This window comes from Arvicola amphibius, chromosome 7, assembly GCF_903992535.2.
Source record: "Arvicola amphibius chromosome 7, mArvAmp1.2, whole genome shotgun sequence".
Classification (NCBI taxonomy): Eukaryota; Metazoa; Chordata; class Mammalia; order Rodentia; family Cricetidae; genus Arvicola; species Arvicola amphibius.
The window spans coordinates 134,656,772-134,678,363 of record NC_052053.1 but is presented as its reverse complement, the minus strand read 5'-3'; the positions used below and the strand labels follow the sequence as shown (position 1 = coordinate 134,678,363).

The window sequence follows — 21,592 nt, the reverse complement described above, 5'->3', positions numbered from 1 at the left end:
GAATCTTTCAACAAACGTGAAGATTTGTCTGCACCTTTACTTCTCCTGTTACATGTTTATTTTAGCAATGTGACAGCGTGTGGCAGATCTTAAAGAGAATTGTAATCTGAAGGGAAAGGCTACCCGACTGCTGGGAAGCATGAGGAAGCTCTGTGAAGACGGAGCTTTGAAAATCAAGGCTCCTGGTTCTACTCTGCTTTTTGATTGTAGCTGAAGCACTGGTTTTTTCATAGCTAATCTCACTTTGCTGTAGAATTAAAATGTTGTTTTCAGCTATTAGGCCCAGAAAGATGAAAAGACAAGGGGGTCTTTGTACATGCTAAGAGCCAACTTTGCCTTCATATTGCATTTTGGAGGTGATTAAGAAGGGGATTGTGCTTGAGTTCCACTGTGGAGCTACGCACATCGCAGTGACCTCAGGGACACTTGGGTGTTTTCAGCCAGCTCTTGAATGTCGCAAGTGCCAGGATATCCAGAACCTTCACTAATTTAATATCATCTAAGATGGTTCAGTGTCTTTAAATGCTTTAAAAACAATCCCCAGAGTTTATCTAATGTGAAATCAAAAGAAAAACCTGTCAGCATGGGGTTTGTCCAAATACCTTTTAATAGCAGACTGTTGAAAATGACCAGATTTTGAAATTTATTTTCTGCCATCTAGCTGCCTCTGAGTGACTTTCTAGAAGACATGATGCTCTGTTCCACTTTGTCCCTCTGCCTCTTGCTGATCACAGTTTCTACCAACCTTGCCATTGCTATCAAAAAAGAGAAGAGACCTCCCCAGACACTCTCAAGAGGTATGGCAATCTCACTGGACTTTCTAAACTCGGTCAGTTCAACTGCTCTCAAAATATCCAATACATCTATCAATAGTTTGATTATAAGCAAAAAACCAGATATTTGCTATGTGTGACTTTAAAACAGATGTTTCTAAAGGGGATCATCTATTTTAGACAGTAAATAACTAAATTTCAAAGAAATAACAACCCTTGGGTTTGGAGATTTGTTTTGTTTGTTTGCTCTATTTTCAAACCTTGTGGATTTGACTGGCTTGGAACTTGTTATGTAGACCAGGCTGGCCTAAAACTCGTAGAGATCTGCCTGCCTCTCTCTCCCGAGCATTGGGATTGCAGGTGTGCACCACTGTGCCTGGCTCAATAACAGCATTTTTGCTGCATCTTTTCTAGGTATTATAAAGAACTGGCCTGGTGTCTACAGCTTTGATTGACTGTAGACACTTGCCTTTGCTTTGACTCCAGAAATTCTACATTTTTATACTTACAGTTTTACTTTGGTCTAAGAAACAAATAAACCTTCATATCCAGAAGCATGATGAAGAAACAGTTCTCAAAATTAGTTTTTTATATTTCCAGGGAGGAGAAAAATTATCGTGCCCACACACGATTGATTCAAATAATCGGGATAGCCATGCTTGGCGGCTCTTTGGGATGGTGCTCTGAGCAGAGGGAAGAGTGACCTCACCCTGCAGGTGGCTTCCACACCATTAGCTTCTTCGGATCTATAGAATGCCAGCTGTGTGTCCGTGTTGTTTACCTAAGTGAATTAATGCAGCTTTAGCCTAGCAATCACAAGCTGTATGTGGAGAAAGGCAATATCTACTGCCAAATAAATAAAGGGCGAAGACATTGCCCTGGGTATAATTCATCACGTAACTCTCCATACAAACTAAGAGTTATAAAATAAGAAGCTTAGTGACCTTGAACAACTCAGGGCCAAACTACTCATTGCCCTTCAAGTCCTGTAGTGGAGCTGCTTGGCGTTGCTATAGCTATCATCTACGATGTGGCTTTCCTGGGAGCCCATTTATATGTTGATCAACAGCTCTGCAGCAAGGTTTTATTATGTTTGATGCTTGGTTGGTTTATTCATGTGTCAAGGTCAGAAGACAACTCAATGAACATGCTAACTCTATTCTCTCCTTCCTCCATTTGAGTTCCAGGGTTCAAGCTCCAGTCATCAATTTTGGCAGTAAGAGCCTGTCCCTGCTAAGCCATCCTGCTGGCCTCCTTTTTGGCAATTTTTATGAAAGCCAATTGAAGTACATACGGCTTAAATTGAACAGCCTGGTTCTACTACTTCAGTTATTAAGACACTGTTTTATAGGGAACATGACTACCAGTTAGTGCTGGGAGTCTGTGTGTTGAGAGCTGGGCTATGTCTGTCAGTCCTTTGGAGATCTATTTCTGTTAGAAATGGCAGAGAGAGTGAGGAGGAAAGGCAGGAGTGGGTGGAAGGAGGGAGAACCATGTGCAGAGTGCAGCAGAGACAGGGCCAAACGGTTCAGGGCAGAGACGAGCGTGGAGAAAACAGAAGATAGTGAAGAAAGGATTAGGGTTGAAAAAAACCACACATATGGAGACCAATGTTTCCTAATGTCCTTTTAACCAAAGAATGCTCAGGACCTGGTCCAGTGACTGGCATACAGCAGAAACTCAATAAATGCACAGAAGTAGAATGCACAAAATCACTGAAGATCCAATAGCATCACCAAAGCTAGAGACGAAAGCATAGCCATGAATCCAACTTGGAAGAGAATTTAAATTCTGTCGCATTTGGTCCATAGTAATTATGACCTAGGCTGTACAGAAACAGTTATGATACAATATGTTCCCCTGCGGCTCTTAAGGATATTTAGGAAGCTATAATATTTTTTTATTCCTGGAGACCAGTGGATTAAACAGAACAGATGGTTCGTTAATGTCTGTGGGACAAAAGTGATCAGGAAATGAGAACTGAAATGTTTCCATTGCTGATGCTCTAGTATCTGAGTGACATTTACAACAGGTGAGAGGAGCTAGGGACATGGCTCAGCTGTTAACAGCCCTGTCTGCTCTTCCAGGGGACGTGGGTTCAAGTCTCAGCAACCACAGGGCAGTTCACAATCCTCTATAACTTCAGTGTTAAGGAATCTAATTCTGACCTCCATGAGCACGAAGTGTGCTTGGGGTGTGTGTGTGTATATCTACACACCTGCAAGCAAAGTACCCATATACAAAAAAAACTTTAAAAATACAAATAAATCTAAGAACCAAATACAAGCAAAAACAGGGAAACTAACCAAGGGGCTGCTGTCATATTTCTAGAGTAAGTTACTATGAACTGTGCTAAAAGCAACACCCAATCATCTTCCAGGATCATACGGAGACCATCCAGGCAGGGTGAGCCAAAACAGCAAAGATGTCTTCCCAGGTTAAGACATGAGATCTAGCACAAGCAAACCTCTTCTTCTCTCGTTGCTGTATAGAAGGGCACCGTGGCTTATATATATACAGTTGCTGTATAGAAGGGAACACACCAACAACTCCTCGGAAAATTAAAATACATGCCAGCTGTGGTAGCACCTTTAATCCCAGCACTTGTGAGTTCGAGGCCACCCTGACCCCAGGAGAGTCAAAAACTACATACAGAGATCCTGTCTCAGAAAAGAAAAAGTTAAAATACAGTTACCATTTTAGCTCAGCAATTCCACATCTCCCTAGAAGCCCCAAACAACTAAAATGCACGCACATTCTCATCTGCTCCCTGCGGCAAAGAACTCCAATTCCCATCAGCTGATGAGTATATAAAAAGAGGCTTCCTGGTTAGGGTCACTATGGCTGTGATGAAACACCATGACCAGAGAAACTTGAAAGAAAAGGTTTATTCAGCTTACGCTTCTGTATCACTGTTCAGCGTTGAAGGAAGTCAGGGCAGGAACTCCAATGACAGGATTCTGGAGACAGAAGCTGACGCGGAGGCCATGGAGGATGCTGCTTACTGACTTGCTCAGCATGGCTTGCTCATCCTGCTTTCTCATAGAACCAGAACCACCAGCCAGGGCAGCCACCACTCATGCTGGGCTGGGCCCTCCCCCATCCCTACAGCTGAATCTTATGGAAGCATTTTCTCAATTGAGATTCCCTCCTTTTGGATGATTCTAGCTTGTGTCAAGTTGACATAAAACCCTTGCCAGCTTGACGCACAAACACATCTCTGGTAAGCCACAACCACTCCTTTTTTGTTCATCCCCAGGATTACACAATAAAAAACAGTTACTTACCTTGAAAGTTCCATAGTCTTTACAAATTCACTTTAAAATAAATTGTCTCTTTTTTAAAAAATCCTGTCTCTTTTAAAACCTAAAAGTCTTTTTTTTTAATTCAGTCTCTCAACTGTAGGCTTCTGTAAAATAAAAAAAAAAAAGAAATACTTTCTTACTTCAAGGGGGAAGAGTGAGGGCACAGTCAAAATCAAAATCAGAACAAAGCAAAACAAACTCCAACAGTATAAATAACTCAATGTCCAATATCTGGGGTCTGCTCATGGTCTTCTGGGCTCCTCCAAAGGGCTTGGGTCACTTCTCCGACTCCACTCTCTGTAGCGCACACAGCTGGTTTTCTAGACTCCACCCGTCTCCTCTCCACTGCTGCTATTGCTCTTGGAAGTCATCCCGTGGTGCTGGCATCTCCAAAATACTGGGGTCTTCTGCTGCAGCTGGGGTGCCCTTTCACCAATAGCCTCTCATGGACTTTCTTCATGGTGCCAAGCCTCAAGCTTTCTGCCTGGCCCTTCGCAGCTTTTCAGTCCTGGGTCTTCAATGGCCACTGATGCTGCCCCCTTACCAAGGGCATCTCCTGCCCTCTCGCTGTGCCAAGCCTCAATCTCTCCATGACTCCTCATGCCTCAAAGGCAGTATCACCTGAGTGACTCCACATGACCAAGTCCAGCCACCAACACAAGGTACCACTTTGGCTGCCTCTGGAACACAGTTGCAGGAAACACTTCCTAGAAGATTTCAACTCAGTGTTGCTGATGACTTCTTAATCACTGCTAATTTCTCAACTCCAAACAACCAGCATCAAGTATCCCAGAAAAGCAAAGATTCCATTTTAGTAGTTCTGGTATCTTACTGCTCACAGCTGATTATTCAGGCCCTGCTAACCAAAACCACAGATTCTTCACATAAAAAACACAGCAGAGGCTTTGCTTCCCTCTGAAACTTCACAAGCCAGGAAGCCAGGTCTCCATTGTATGCACTGATCTCAGCTTTCTTATCACCCAAGTTCCTACAGAACAGTTCACTGAGCTCTCAACACTCAGTGTCTTTCTGACCCAAAGTTCCAAAGTCCTTCCACGATTGTCCCCAAAGCAATAGGGTCAGGTCTGTCACAGCACAGCCCACTCCTGGTTCTAACTTTCTTCACTGCTTAAGTGTCTCTCCTTATCATAGGATAATGTTAAGCCATAGAAAGGTCATTAAGTACTAATACACAACAAAACATGCATGAAGTTTGAAAACATGCTGAGTGAAATAATTCAATCAGAAAGACTACATACTGGATATTTCCACTTACATAAAATGTCCAGATAGGCAAAGTATGAGGGGGGACTAGATTAGGGATTTCTTAGAGCTTGTGCAGATCTAGAGAACAGAGGGTGGAAGATAGCTACAAAATGTTGGGTTTAGGACTGCCAAGATGGCTCAGCATGGACAAGTACTTACTGCCAAGCATGGTAACCTGAACTCAATCCCCAGAATCCTCACACTGGAAGGAAAGAAAGAGTCCCACACCTCGAGTTGTCCTCTGAGCCCACACTTATTATGCCCTCCCCACACAAAAATAAATAAATAAATGTAATTAGTTTTTTTTTAAGCAGAGTTTACTCTGAGGTGGTGAGAACATTCTAAAATTGATAGTAGTGTTGGCCTCATGACTCTGGGAATATACTACAAAGAATGTGTACTTTCTGTAGGTGAGTTGAATTATGTGTGGATAATATATCAATAAAGTTGTTACCAGAGGACAAAAAAAGAAAACAAGAAGAAACACAGAATTGTTTTTCTCTTACTTCATGATTCTGCCTTTGATTACTGCTATTACACACTTGTGTTAGCACCACAGTCTGACATCTGAACACAGGAAAACTCGAGCTGAACTTGCCCCCAGATATTTCTTCATGAAAATTCAGTCTTTCTCATCTATATCTCAGCCAAGTCCTAAACACTCTGCAATATTCCTGGATGCTCTGTACCTTCTACTTCTTGAGGTCTTTATCCTTTAATCTCTGCTACGAATTCACAACTGCTTTTGTCTCCTTTCAAAGGTCAGTGGAGTCTCTCTACTGTAGTCATGGCTTTCTCTCTCCCTCTCTTCTACTCCTTGAATGTTTCGTGTGTGTGTGTGTGTGTGTGTGTGTGTGTGTGTGTGTGTTCAAACATGAAATTCTCATCCTTGAATGTTTTCCAGTAAAAAGTCAAAGTAGAATTCGGAACTCCTTCCTGTCAACATCCACAGTCATAGAAGCAGTCAGCATCCTTTGGTACCCAAGACACAAAGGGCACTTTGTGGTATAGTCCGAAGAATTCTTGGCAATTTTTTAGAAGTATGCTAGCTGTTATTTCACACATGTTCTGAAAGCTGGAGCTTTTGCAGGACCAGAGATGTCTTCTCAGCAACCTTCAGCCATCATACAGCACTGATCAGTACTTAGTAGGTTCAAAGCTGGGTCGAGCTTTGATGTGCTCCCCACTTTGATAGGGCACTGCTTTGTATCCAGATATAATTTTACTATGTTTACACTGCATGTCAGCCGGCAGCTTTGGAGCTGCCATAGGTCCTATAGGTTGACATTTGCTCATCAGACAGAGACGGGTAACCCTGAATAATGCGCTGATTTTCTCTCTTCTTCAGGGTGGGGAGATGACATCACTTGGGTGCAAACTTACGAAGAAGGGCTCTTTCACGCTCACAAAAGGTAAAGTTCTTCTCTGTTGCTGTTCACATGCTGTTTCTCATGCCTCATGGAAGACCCAGAAACAGTCGCATGAGCTTCTAAAGAATGCCACCAGTTCTTGCTCCGTTGTGGTACGCTGTGTGACATCGCAGCTGCTATCACTGCAGGTTGTAGCTACTGTTCTCATTGTAATCAGACCGCTGACCAGAAGCTACTGAAAGGAGGAAGGATTTATCCTGGGTCAGAATTCAGGAAAGAATTCATCATTGTAAGCCAGGCATGGCGGCAGAGGGAAGCAGGTTACATCACACGGGCAGTCAGGAAACAGGGTGGGGCCAGATATAACCTGTGGGACTGCTCCCCAGCCCCCACTGTCTCTACCTTCTATTTGTTTCACACTTCACAAAATATGCCACAAGGTGGGGAGCAATTATTCAAACAACTAAGCCCATGTGGAACATGTCACATTCAGAACACGGTAAATGGTATTCTCTAGCTATAAAAGCTCTAAATACCTCTGTATGCATTTCGTTTTTACCCAGGCAATCTTTTAAAATGCAAGATGTATGAAAAGAAGGGGCCATTCACTGGGCACTATGCAAGCTTACACAGAAAGCAGTTTACAGCAACAGTCCTCCAGCCAGTCCGGTCAGCCAGACACCTTGGGGAGCTTTATGATGAGTGTGAATCTCATCTTCAGTCAATCAATCAGCCAAGTTCTAGCTGAGCATTATCTAGTGTGCCAGGCACTGGCCCAGGCTCAGTGACCAAATGCGGCATCATTTTTATCCTTAAAGACCTACTAAATCTCCTGAAGAATTTATCAAATATCGGATGAACGTTCATTTTCAATTTTCCCACTCAAGTGAAAAATACAGGAAATTAAATGAAAATTGAGTTAAATGCTCTCAAAACTGAATAACTATTACAAAAAAATTTCACTTTCAGATATGAGTGTAAAAAAACCACATATGACAAATTATATCTCCAGGACGTGTAAAGAACCCACCCAGATAGAGTAAGAGTTCATCTGGAAACTCTAGGACGATCAAAGGCTAAGAATTCATCTATTAAAGAAGTCAATATTTAGGGCTGGGATGTAGCCCAGCTGCTACGGTTTTGGCAAAAGCCCCGAGTTAATTCCCATAGCCACACAAATGAGTGTGACAGCACACACCTATAATGCCAGGACTCTGGAGGCAGGTGCAAGAGGATCAGTGCAAGGTTATCCCTAGTTCTGTGGCAAGTTGAAAGCTGGTCTGAAACCTATGAGACTTAATGGAGACAGGCGGACCCCAGGAGCTCACTGGACAGGCCGACTGAGCACACAGGTGGAGCCTTGTTGGAGGATGACAATGAGATCCTGCTCTAGCCTCTTGCACATACACATACCACACACAACACTCAAGTAGAGCATGCACTCCATACACATACAACACACAGGTTTGTCTGTCAAATGTGTCAAAGTGGATATTTAGAGGGAAGTTTTTAATATTTTGAGGCAAATTAACACGGAAAGTCAATATACTTAAACTCATGCAATGTGCTTTAAACAGCTCAAAGGAGGACATTTTCTGAATAAATATCTTTATCTTTCTTATTTGGAAAACTAAGTTCCAAATCATCTAATATTGTACCTTAAAGACATCTTTCATCCTGATCCCCAAAGAAAGAAACTAAGGCCAAGGTTAGTATTAGGAAGTACTTAGGAAAGACCAGAGCAAACATAGGCAAACAGTAAGCAAGACAACAGTGAACAGCACCATTAAATATAAAAGCTGCTTTTTTTTTCTTTTTACTTTTTTTGGAAGAGATAAACCCAACTTAGCAATAAATAAACCAACGAAGAAAAAGAAAGAATTCTAATAATAAATCAGAATGAAAGATAGAAATGACAATGGTATCCCAGGGGCTGGAGAGATGACTCTGGAGGTAAGAGCACTTGCTGCTCTTCCAGAAGACCAGAGTTCAATTGCCAGCCCCCCATGTGCCTATAACTCCAGCTCCATGGAATCCAGCACCTTCTGGTGGCCTCCCTAGGTACACACACACACACACACAACACACACACACACACACACCACGCATAAATAAATTAAAAAGCACAACCAGACAAAGAAAATGTTATCACTGAAATGGTCACAAGAGACTATTTTGAACAACTATTAAGTCAATAACTATTCTAGCAGAAACATAAATTCCCACGCTTCCTATATACATCAGATTTAATCACGAATAGGAAATTTGAACAGACAGTGAAGAAATTTTATTCATAATTTTAAAAGCAAATCCCAGCATCTGACGGTTCTAAAGTTTTGTTTGTTTTTGAGGCAACATCTCCTGCATCCCCACTGCCATCGAGCTGTGCTTCTGCCTAAGTTCCCCTTACACTGGTTTTACAGCCGTGTGCTAACACTCCCCCTGCTGCCCTGATAAACTGTTAGAGAACTAATTTATCTAAAAATGAATAGAAAATAATGTATTTAGATTTTGTTAATAAGGCTTGAATTACCCTGGTAACAAAGTCAGGTAGATACTACAAGAAAAGACGCTTTGGGTGGTCCGAATGAAATACCCCCATAGGAAAGTAGCACTATTTGAAAGGATTAGGACATATGGCCTTGTTGGGAGGAAGTGTGGCATGGCAATGGGCTTTGAGGGTTTTTAAATGATCAAGTCAGGCCCAGTGTCTCTCTTTCTGCTGTCTGTGGATCCAGATGTAGAACTCTCAGCTACCTCCCCAGCACCATGTCTGCCTGAGTGCCCCATGTTTCCCACCACGGTGATAATGGACTAAACCTCTGAATCTATAAGTCAGCCACAATTAAATGGTTTGTTTTAAAAGAGTTGCCGTGGTTATGGTGTCTCTTCACAGCAATAGAAAATTGACTAAGACACCATGATGAACACAAATGGAAAAGACCCTAACAACATCCTAGCAAATAGAATCCAACAGCATGTTAAAAACATCATTAGCCATGGTTGAATAAGACTTAATCTTAGAGTGTAGGATAATCAATATTTGTTAATAAGTATGGTACCCCGTAATAGCAGAATGAAAAATCACATGATTCTCAGTAGCTACTGAGAAGCATCTGACAGAGGTTAGCATCCACAACACAGAAAACTAGCTCCAGAAGGGCCATCCCTCGGCACGAGAACCATATGACCTTAGGTCACGTAGCCCAGTGGAGAACGGTTTTGGAAGCTTTCCTCTGAGAAAAAAAGATGGGAGAGTCAAACTCTCACGGCTTCTCTTACACATGGTACCTGGGACGAATGAGCAACCTAACCAAGCAAGACAAAAACGTAAAAAGCAGCCGCATAAGAAAGGTAGAAATTAAATCATCCCATGTGCCCAGGGAAATGATTGCATACATAGAAAGTCCCCAGGGCTGTTGGAGCTCATAAAAGATCTCAGGTATAATGGTCATAAGATGAATAAGTAAGTAAACACAAGAAGCCAATATTTCTGATTGCATGGCTTTTCTGCTTAACCAAAAGACATATGCAATGAGAAAAGGACAAGGATGGGGAAGGGAAGGAGCATATATCACAAGAGTAAATTTCTCTAACACGAAGTCATCTTTAAAATTAAAACGAAATCTCAAGTCAACACAAAAGAAATGAGTGAAGGCTATACTAGTCCGGAAACAAATGGTTACACCTGTAACAGAGGAGGAGAACTCTTGCATGTAAAGGTAAAATAGCAGTGATCCCTTTTCCTCTTGCTACTGGGGAAAATAATTTAAAACTGCTGACTCACATTTTAGTGTTCACAAATTGATGTGGGATTCTCCCTTGTATTCTCTGAATATTGTTTTATTACCATTGGTTAATAAAGAAACTGCTTTGGCCTATAGCAGGGTAGAATACAGGTAGGTGGGGAAACTAAACAGAATGCAGGGAGAAAGAAGGTGGAGTCAAGCAGAGGCTATGTAGCTGCCAAAGGAGAAAGATGCCAGAACCTTACTGGTTAAGACACGGCCTCATAGTGATACACAAATTAATAGAAATGGTGTTAATTTAAGGTAGAAGAACAAGCTAGGAATATGCCTGAGCTGCTGACCAAAAAGCGTTGCAATTAATAAAATTTTTGTGTGATTATTCAGGTCTAGGTGGCTGGGAAATGAAAGCACAGTGTCTGTTTACACAAACGAAAGAAAAAACCTCTTCCCGTCCCCCACATCCTGCTTTTAGCTTCTTCTACATTATAATGGCATAGTTAAGTCCTGTGAATGAAAATGTGGCCGCAAACCCTCAGATATTTATTCTCTTCTACTGGAAGAAACACAACCAAAACAAAAATCTGAAGCCTTGTTTTAGATATAGCCGCTTCAATTTCTGCCATAGTCTCTCTACGTTTCTTTCAATGGAATAACAGCTCATTTGTGAACTGTTAAAAGTAAGTCCTCCACGTAACTGATGTACATTTACCCTTGGATTCTAATTGCTGTGATCTGATTCTGGGTGGATTTCCCCAGACTTCCCTCAAGCACCTTCCATAAGCAACCGCTGTGTAAGCAGAGGCTATTGGTTCATTCCCAGCCTCCCAGACCCAAAATAATCACACAGAAACTATATTAATTGTTATACTGTTTGGAGGATATCTTAAGTATATTCTAGCTAGCTTAGATGCTAATTAACCCATTTCTATTTTTTTTATATTTTACCAAGAGACTTGTTGTTTTAGTGGTAAGGTTCTGGCAGTGTCTGTCTCTTTAGGCAGCTACATGGCATCCTCCCTGACTCTGCCTTCTATTCTCCCAACATTCAGTTTAGTTTTCCTGACTAGCTCTATTCTGCTCTGCCACAGGCCAAAGAGATTCTTTATTAACCAATGATAATAAAACATATTCACAGTATACAGAGGGGAGTCCCACAGCACTGCTGCCCCTTCAAGATGTCTTGTAGGTTCTGGGGAAGAAGTGGCAGCCAATCAGGAAAGCAGAATGGCCCATTCCCCTGCCTGCGCTGCCTCAGGACGCCTGCTCCCACTGGCACTCGATCACAAGAACTCTCTATATAGAAGACTTACTCAGCTGATCTGTACAAGGTGGAGCATGGGCCTGCCTGTGAGAGTATCATTAATTATCTTCGGCTTATGTGGGCCGACTCCAGCTTGACCTGCCTGTGTAAGCCTCACTGAATACCTTTAGGCCTTAGCTTGCTGCTCACAAAGGATTGGGTGTGGCATTTAACTCATTGTAGCTCAAAGCTACAGTCTTTCTGATGTCTGATGTTGGTGAATGGTAGCTTTCTAATTAGCTCATAAATCCTAAAGGCATGTTGGAAAGGTCTTATTAAAATGTACTTCTAATCCAAGATAGGGAAGTAAATAAAATTAATCATTTAATGTTTGTGTTTAACATTTACCGAGACTAAAAAAAAAATGTTGGATACATCATAGATTTATGCAATCACTGAATTTATATACAATATACTTGGTAATTGCTTTTGAAAAGATTTATGCTGGCCTGGGTATGTAGCCAACTAATAGAGTGTGTTTGCATAGCAAATCCAAAGATTGGTTAACAGCACCGCCAAATTAATCAACTAATACGTAACAATTTTTGTGAATAAATATGTCTTAAAATCACTCTCTTTTGATGCCCATGACTATCTGATTATTAAAGCCACATTTGAAAAAAATAATCCTATATATCTGTGTTAGCCGATTTTCTGTTGCCTATAATAATAATACATGAGACTGGGTAGTTTGTAAAACCAAGAGATTTACTTAGCTACGGAAATTTGAGAGCACAGACATTAATATCTGCCTGGCTCTGAAGAGGCCTCATGACAGATGATAGGATATGATTGTCTGCAGAGAGGATTAAAAGCTTCCAGCCTTGCTGCAATGCATACTTGTGGAAAGTAGCCCAGTGGCAGGGGACCAGTCCTCTCCCAGGAGACGCGCTGCTAGTCTGAGGAGAGAGCCATTATCCTGCTCTTGTTATTATCTACAGAGCCATTAGCCACCTTCCTACCCTTAAACTTCCCCCCTGTTTGTCATCCCACTGGGATCCTGCTTCTACCTCAAGAACCTTTGGAGAGAAGGTGAAGCCTAAACCGTGCGAATATCCATGTCCTATCATTTTCCCCTCTGTGGTCACTGCGCTCACTTTACTCTTAGACTAGACTTAGAAGCAAATGAGTTAGTCTAACAACTAATTCAGAGTTGAGATCAAAACGATCCTGAAAGTATATTAATAGGGGGTTTCACTTGAGTTATTTGTAAATTTGGGTTAGGACATGAATGAAAGACTATGAAACTGGTCAAACAGGGCGATCTTGTGAAAACTTAAGAGATAAACCAAGAATATTTTAAGTGACTGTCCTGAAATCATACATCATGTTTCAATACAAAATTTGTGCATAGCATCTCTTGGGCCCTGGAGGTAGCCTTGTTCTCTAAGCTATCTACACGTGCCACAGAGGACCTAAGTACCACTTGGTACTCTCAGTATAATTCCTGCACCCCACTCAGATTCTGACTCAGTGTGTTATGAAGCCTGTGAGCTGGTGTTTGTAATATGGTACTTGGTAAGATCTGGGGCCACATACTATCTGACACTACCTAGTGTAAACTTCATTCCCATGAAGTATGAGTCTGGGATTTTTATTTTAATATTGTCAATAGTACCAAGAGTACCAAAAATTTAAATCTAACCTTCTTTTATCATTTTATTCAGCATTAACCTCTTAACCTTCACTCTGTGATCCCTCTGTCTAGTAACAAGCCACTGATGGTTATTCTCCACCTGGAAGACTGCCAATACTGTCAAGGTAACTTAGCTACTGGGATCTCCCTCCGTATCCAACACAAGGTAGAAGTGAGCTCGTGAGAATTGTTCAGAAGGCACGCAGGCAAACCCATTTTAGAAATGTCATTCCCAGAAGTAGCACCATTCTATAAATATGCTTAACGACCCAGTGAGAGCCACTAGGGGCGAACTCTGTAACTGCAGGGGGATCGTGAGTCAGAGGTAAACGGGGGCTCAGCTACAGTGACCCAAGGTCCAGACAAAAGATTACAATTGTTCATGTGTGTGGAATGTGAAATTATGATATGCTCTTTGGAATCTGATACCCACTTCTTAACAGAATCAAAGTGATTAGGAAAGTTTGCTGACAGAAATTGTTCTAACTGATGAGCCTATTCAGCAACGTAAGTTATAAAATCAGTGTGTTCACGGATATCATTGTCCCTTGATGTTCTCCTTGAACATCCTCTAGCCCATTGCTTCCCAGAAAGGAGCTGAATGGTGAAAGGGACAGCAAACCATGTACACCCATGCCATGGATTGTAAATGAGAGAAATACATACTAATTTTTATACCATATTGACAATGTCTTGACCCTTTAAGCTAACTGACATTTTGTTCTCCCTCACAGCACTAAAAAGGAATTTGCCAGAAATGAAGAAATACAAGAAATGGCTCAGGATAGCTTTATCATGCTGAATCTCATGGTACATGAACTCCACAATGTTTTTTAATATCATAACTTCACGGAAATTTTTAACTCTTCTTATTCAAAACATTCAGGGTCAAATATTAGTTACTACAGAATTTAGAAGGTCCTAATGTATAATTTCCAGAAAATTTAGCTTCCATACAGATAGCTACACAGTCCAATATTGTTCATTTATTTCATCTGCTTCCAGCATGAGACCACAGACAAGAACTTATCTCCTGATGGGCAGTATGTGCCAAGGATCATGTTTGTCGGTACGTGTGCAACTCCGTTGTGTCAGTTTTGCCAACCAGCAGGAATCTCCACGTTCTTGCTTTCATTTGGCTTTCTTGGAGGCTCTAACTTAAGCAATATTTTTATTGATTTATTGAGATAAACATTTTTTTCTGTTCCTCTCCTTTTCCCTCTCCTCCCCTTCAATCTCTTCCCATTGTCCCCATGCTCCCAATTTACTCAGGAGATCTTGTTTTTTTCTACTTCTCATGTAGATTAGATCTATATATGTCTCTCTTAGGGTCCTCACTGTTGTCTAGGTTCTCTGGGATTGTGATTTGTGGGCTTGGTTTTTCTTTGTTTTATGTCTGAATGCCACTTATGAGTGAATACATATGATATTTGTCTTTCAGGGTCTGGATTACCCTCACTCAACATGATAATTTCTAGATCCATCCATTTGCCTGCAAATTTCAAGATGTCATTATTTTTTCTGCTGTGTAGTACTCTATTGTGTAAATGTACCCACATTTTCCTTATCCATTCTTCAGTCGAGGTGCATTTAGGTTGTTTCCAGGTTCTGGCTAGGACAAAACCAAAGCTGCTATGAACATAGTTGAGCACATGTCCTTGTGGTACAATTGAGCATCCTTTGGGCATATACCCAAAAGAGGTATTGCTGGGTCTTGAGGAAGGCCTGTTTCCTAATTTTCTGAGAAATTGACATATTGACATCCAAAGGGTCTGTACCAGCTTGCACTCCCACCAGCAATGCAGGAGTGTTCCCTTTACCCCACAACCTCTCCAGCATAAGTTGTCATTAGTGTTTTTTATCTTGGCCATTCTTACAGGTATAAGATGAAATCTCAGAGTTGTTTTGATTTACATTTCTCTGCATGACTAAGGATTACTGAGTATTTCCTTAAGTGTCTTTCGCCCATTTTAGATTCCTCTGTTGAGAGTTCTCTGTTTAAGTCTGTACTCATTTTTTATTAGATTATTTGTTCTTTTGATGACCAATTTCTTGAGTTCTTTGTTTATTTTGGAGACCAGCCCTCTGTCTGATATGGGGTTGGTGAAGATCTTTTCCCATTCTGTAGGCTGTTTTTGGTTTTTTTTTTTTTTTTGTTGTTGTTGTTTTTTTTTTTTTGTCTTATTGACCATGTCCTTTGCTTTACAGAAGCTTTTAAGTTTCAGGAGGTCCCATTTATTAATTGTTTCTCTCTATGTCTGTGCTGCTGGAGTTATATTTAGGAAGTGGTTCCTCGTGCCACTTGTGCATTCAAGTGTACTTCCTACTTTCTTCTTCTATGAGGTTCAGTGTGGCTGGCTTTATGTTGAGGTCTTTGATCCACTTGGACTTCAGTTTTTGTGCCTGGTGATAGATATGGATATATTTTCATTCTTCTACATGTTGATATGCAGTTATGCCAGCACCATTTGTTAAATATGCTTTATTTTTTCCATTTTATACTGTTTACTTCTTTGTCAAAAATCAGGTGTGTGGATTAATATCTGGGTCTTCGATTCAGTTCCATTGGTCCTCCTCTCCGTTCTTATGCCAGTACCAGGCTGTTTTCAGTACTGTAGCTCTGTAGTAGTTTGAAATCAGGGATTGTGATGCCTCCAGAAATTTTTTTATTGTACAGGATTTTTTTTGGCTATCCTGGGTTTTTGCTTTTTCATATGAAGTTGAGTGCCATTCATTCAAGGTCTGTGAAGAATTTTGCTGGGATTTTGATGGGCATTGCATTGAATATGTAGATTTTTGTCTGACAGACCTGTCCAATGGTGAGAGTGGAGTGTTGAAGTCTCCCACTATTACTGTGTGAGGTTAATGTATGATTTAAGCTTTAGAAGTGTTTCTTTTACATATGAGGGTGCCTTGTATTTGGGGCATAGATGTTCAGTATTGAGATTTCCTCTTGATGGATTTTTCCTGTGACTAATATGAATGACCTTCTTTGTCTCTTTTGATTGATTTTAGTTTGAAGCCTATTTTGTTAGATATTAGGAGAGCTACACCAGCTTGTTTCATAGGTCCATTTGATTGGAAAATTTTTTCCCAGCCCTTTACTCTGAGGCAATGACTATCTTTGAGGCTGAAGTGTGTTTTTTGTATACAGAAGAATGGATTCATATCCAATCTATTAACCTGTGTCTTTTTATAGGTGAGTTGAGTCCATTTACATTAAGGGATATTAATGACCAGTGATTGCTATCTCCTGTTAATTAGTTTTTGTTGTTGGTGATGTTAATTTGTGTGTTTTTCCCTTCTTTGGGCTTTGCTGCTGTGATATCATCAATTGCCTATGTTTTTGTTGATGTAGCCAACTCCCTTGGGTTGGAGTTTTTCTTCTAGTACTTTGTGTAGGACTGGGTTTGGTTTTTTTGTTTTTGTTTTTTTTTTTTGTTTTGTTTTTGTTTTTTTTGGGGGGGGGGTTGGTTTTTTGAGACAGGGTTTCCCTGTAGTTTCTAGAGCCTGTCCTGGAACTAGCTCTTGTAGACCAGGCTGGCCTCGAACTCAGAGATCCGCCTGCCTCTGCCTCCCGAGTGCTGGGATTAAGGCGGTGCACACCACCTCCTGCTAGGACTGGGTTTGTGGCTAGGTATGGTTTAAATCTGGTTTTGTCATGGAATATCATGTTTTGTCCTTCTATGGTGATTGAAAGTTTTGCTGGGTATAAGTAGTCTGGGCTGGCATCTGTGATAGCGCTTGACCAGGACCTTCTGGCTGTCATGGTTTCCATTGTGAAGTCAGGTGTTAATTTTGATAGGTCTGCCTTTATATGTTACTTGGCCTTTTTCCTTTGCAGCTCTTAATATTATTTCTTTATTCTGTATGTTTAGCGTTTTGATTATTACGTGGTGAGGGGCTTTTTTTAATCCAGTCTATGTGGTATTCTGTATGCTTCTTGTATCTTCATAGGCAATCTTTCTTTAGTTTGGGAAAGTTTTCCTCTATGATTTTGTTAAATATATTTTCTGTGCCTTTGAGCTGGAATTCTTCTCCTTCTTCTATACCCTATTATTCTTAGGTTGGTTCTTTTCCATGGTGTCCCATATTCCTGGATATTTTGGGTTAAGCTTTTGATAGATTTAATGTTTTCTTGACTGATGAGTCTATTTCTCTATTGTATCTTCAGTGTTTGAGATTCTTTCTCCATCTCTTATATTCTGCTGGCTCTATGCTTGCATTTTGTGTTTCCTGATGTTTTCTCATAATTTCTGTTTCTTATAGTTCCCTCAGCTTATGTTTTCTTTATTGTCTCTATTTCAGTTTTCAAGTCTTGAATAGTTTCTTTCATATGTTGATTTCTTTTTTCATGGTTTTTCTTTAAGGGATTTGTGTATGTCTTCCAATTTTAGTTTGTCTTTTCCTCCATTTCTTTGAGGGAATTTTTCATTTCCTCTTTAAGGGCCTCAAACATTTCTCCTGAAGTTATTTTTCAGGTCATTTTCTTCTGCTTCATCTATATTTGGCTGTTAGAGTCTTGCTGTGTAGGGTCACTAGTTTTTATGGTGTCATATTGCTTTTTGTGGTGTTGGTGTGTGTGTTTGTACCTGTCTACCTCTATCTTTTTCTCTGATTAGTGTAGCTGGGACTGTCTGTGACTCTGGTTGATCTTCCAAGGTGCCAGTGAATCCAAGGTTCGGGGTGGTTTTTTCCTCATGGTCAGTCAGGGCCATTGGTTCCAGTTACCCCACTAATCAATCTGTGTTCCTGGAGGTTGCTCAGGCTCCTGGGGTTTGCTCTGCAATACCAGGGTCATTTGGGTCTGCTCTCACAGAGATTAACTGCTTGGGGCTCTTTCTGCTGAGTTTGTTGCCTTGGGCATGCCTCTGGCAGAGCCCTGGCTCAGGCCTACTCCCTCAGAGAGGTCCCAGTCTTGCCAGCAGTATTCTTTTTAAATGGGGGCGGGGAGGGGATGGGAGCTGGTCATTCCTAACCCAATCAATAATGTTGTTTCTTGTTAGATTATAGCAAAAATTCACTGTATGCTTATAGATTTTTAACATTTAAAAGCAATTTATGCTATTAAATCAATTTGCCAATACTTTTTCAGTCAATAACCCCAAAATAAATAAAAAGAGCCATGAATTCTGAACCAGGAACTGTGGGCTAAGACATCACGAATTCACATGGATGAAAACTAACTTGACATAAATTTGCTGACCTTAGTTTCTAGAGCAGAGAGAAGAAAAACAGCTTTAAAATATGGTGGGTAATGTTTGAGTGACTTTATTTTGGGGTTGTTTTTTTTTTTTAAACAGACCCTTCTTGACTGTCAGGGCTGATATAACTGGAAGATATGCTAACAGACTCTACACCTATGAACCCCAGGACTTACCTTTTGTGAGTATTCATAAATTACCCCAGGGTAGACTCTGACCAGCAATGATCAGCAGTGGCTCTTATCAGTACTGTCCACAATTCAGTCTGTGGCGTGGGGCATCTGGGTGTTGGTATTTAAATTGCACTCTCGGGTCTCACCAAAAAAAAAGGAAAAGAAAGAAAAAAACAGAACTTCCCTATGATCACTGAATCATGAGATCAATAAGAACTTTGCACAAATCAAAATGATGCAAACCATTAACAGAGATAAATATCTATCTCTTGTCAAAGACCCCATGTGCTTTTCTCAGATAACAATAATGGCGATTTTGCCAGTCTTAAATGACCTAAATAATGAGGTACAATTTATTTAGGAATTTAACCATAGCATTTACTATCAGCCATATTTAAGAAAATGGCATTGGTCTCAGATCCAGCAATGTCAGATAATTCCAATAGCTAACTAAAATACAAACCACTCTGAAAATTCCCTTAATAGAACTGCTTATTATAAATGAATTTGATGAGCCACCTGGTATAATCACTAAACATACAAATATTCCTTTATCATTAGAATATACTATGCTAATGAGCCCAACTAAGATAAAAATTAAACAATCCAACTTTACATGTTACCATTTAGATTACAGCATCCCCCTTCTTTCATTTACTAAGAGCACAACACGCTGTTTCCTCTTATTTCAGTAATAGACAACATGAAGAAAGCACTGAGACTCATCAAGTCAGAACTGTGAGGCCACAATGGAAGATGCTTCAGCTCCAAGAGGTCCAACGTTGTGACAAAACCTCCGGCTCGCTAGCAAACGCAAGCGTTCAGTCACATGGATTCTGTAACATTGCTATTAAGATTGGTGACATGTCTGTGATAGTTTATGGAGGTAAACATGAATTTTAATAAATGTTCAAATGTGTGATGTTGCTGTAGTTTCATGTTTTACCAATATCACTAGCCAAGACGGTGTGCCCTGAGCTCGGGGTTACAATACTCTACATGTGAAAATGTCCCCACTGCCTCATGCTTTGAAGACTTGGGTTCTCGGATAGGAAAGAAGTTCTGTAAAATGGGGGATGCAGCTCGAGATTATAAACCATGATGGTAGCTCACTGAGGGAATCTTGTCCCCCGCCACCTTCTTATCTTATTCTCTACTTTGTATGGACCAAGAAGAGGAGTCTCTGCCACACACTCGCCCCTACAACTTGTTCTGCTCAGGTACCTGGACCCCATTGACCATGACCCTCTGAAACCCTGAGCCAGAGCAGTCTTCCTCCCTTGTGTTGTTGACGTCAGACACTTTGGTTACTGCAGACGGTAACTAACACAGCCCTGGTGGAGGAAGGAGGGCCTGTATGAGAAGGGGCTGCTGACGTCTCCTTCCTCAGCGCTCATTCACCTTGTCCACCACCGGATTTTACATCTGTCCTCAACAGTATTATCAAATCTGCTGCTTCGAATGATAAATGATTTCCTTGTTACGTATTTGAACATTCAGCAGAATATTCCGGGGTTAAGCACTTTTACTTATTTTCCACCTTTAGATGGGCATATGAAAACTGATTTAAATACACTTAAAGTGTATTTTAAAATTCAACTACATGTTCTCCTTAATTATTGGAGAGGTCTTAATGTTCTAAGAAAAGCAGAATTGCCTTAGCAATGTTAAAGAATTTCTCCAAATAAGGGAAGGATAATATACCCTCCCAGAATCATCAGATGACCCATTTTTAATCCAGTTCTTTTCCGAAGATGCCAGAAGGTCAATAAAATGTTGCATTGATCTTTTTTTTTTTTTTCTTTTCACATGATCTTTTAAATAATAAGAAAATTTCTGCCAAAGGAACCCCATGGCCACAAAGGAGCAATTATTAGGATAGGTTCCATATACCAAAATTAAATCAAAAACCAGATAAACAATATAAATAGACTTATAACTGCTAAGGAAATAGAAGCAGTCATTAAAAGTCTCCCAAACAAAAGAAGTCCGGGACCAGATGGCTTCAGCACAGGAATTCTACCAGAATTTCAAAGAAGAACTAATTCAATACTCCTCTAAGTATTCCACACAGTAGAAACAGAAGGAACACTGCCAAACATTTTATGAGGCTACAGTTATCCTGATATTCAACCACACAAAGATACAGCAAAGAAAGAGAACTACAGACCAATCTCCCTCAAGAACATTGATGCAAAATACTCAATAAATACTGGCAACTGAATCCAAGAACACATCATAAATATCATCCATCATGATCGAGTAGGCTTCATCCAGAGATGCAGGGATGGTTCAACATATAAAAATCTGTCAATGCAGTCCACCACATTAACAGACTGAAAGGAGAAAAAAATGATAGTGTTGACCAAGTTTTCGTCCCACCCGGTCCCACAGTCCCAAGAAACCAGAGGTCTACATTAATTATAAACTGTGGTCAATTAGCTCCAGGCTTCTTATTAACTCTCTCTTACATCGTAACATTAACCCATTATTCTTGTCTGCGCTAGCCACATGGCTCAATACCTTTTATCAGTGAGGTGTTCTCATCTTTGCTTCCTCTATGGCTGGGTGATGACTGCAGTCTGAGCCTTTCCTCTTCCGAGAATTCTCTCCTCTTCCCAGAATTTCTCCTGTTCTCGTCACTCTCCTATTCTTCCTGCCTGGTTGCCCACCTATACTTCCTGCCCAGTACTGGCCACTGATTGTCTCATTAGATGCTGAAAAAGCCTTCAACAAAATCCAACACCCCTTCATGATAAAGGTCTTGGAGACAGCAGGAAAAGGAATGAATCTAAACATAATAAAGGCAATATACA

General features: G+C 40.6%; 1 protein-coding gene across 1 annotated transcript; it reads left to right on the top strand.

The window, feature by feature from the left end:
• The first annotated feature begins 688 nt into the window (after window positions 1-688).
• Agr3 (anterior gradient 3, protein disulphide isomerase family member) lies at window positions 689-19,518 on the top strand. Its single transcript, XM_038335666.1, is given in 7 exon segments — window positions 689-797; window positions 6,693-6,756; window positions 13,472-13,524; window positions 14,106-14,209; window positions 14,405-14,472; window positions 18,703-18,788; window positions 19,469-19,518. Coding segments are annotated over 7 exon segments (534 nt in total).
• Window positions 19,519-21,592: the final 2,074 nt, after the last annotated feature.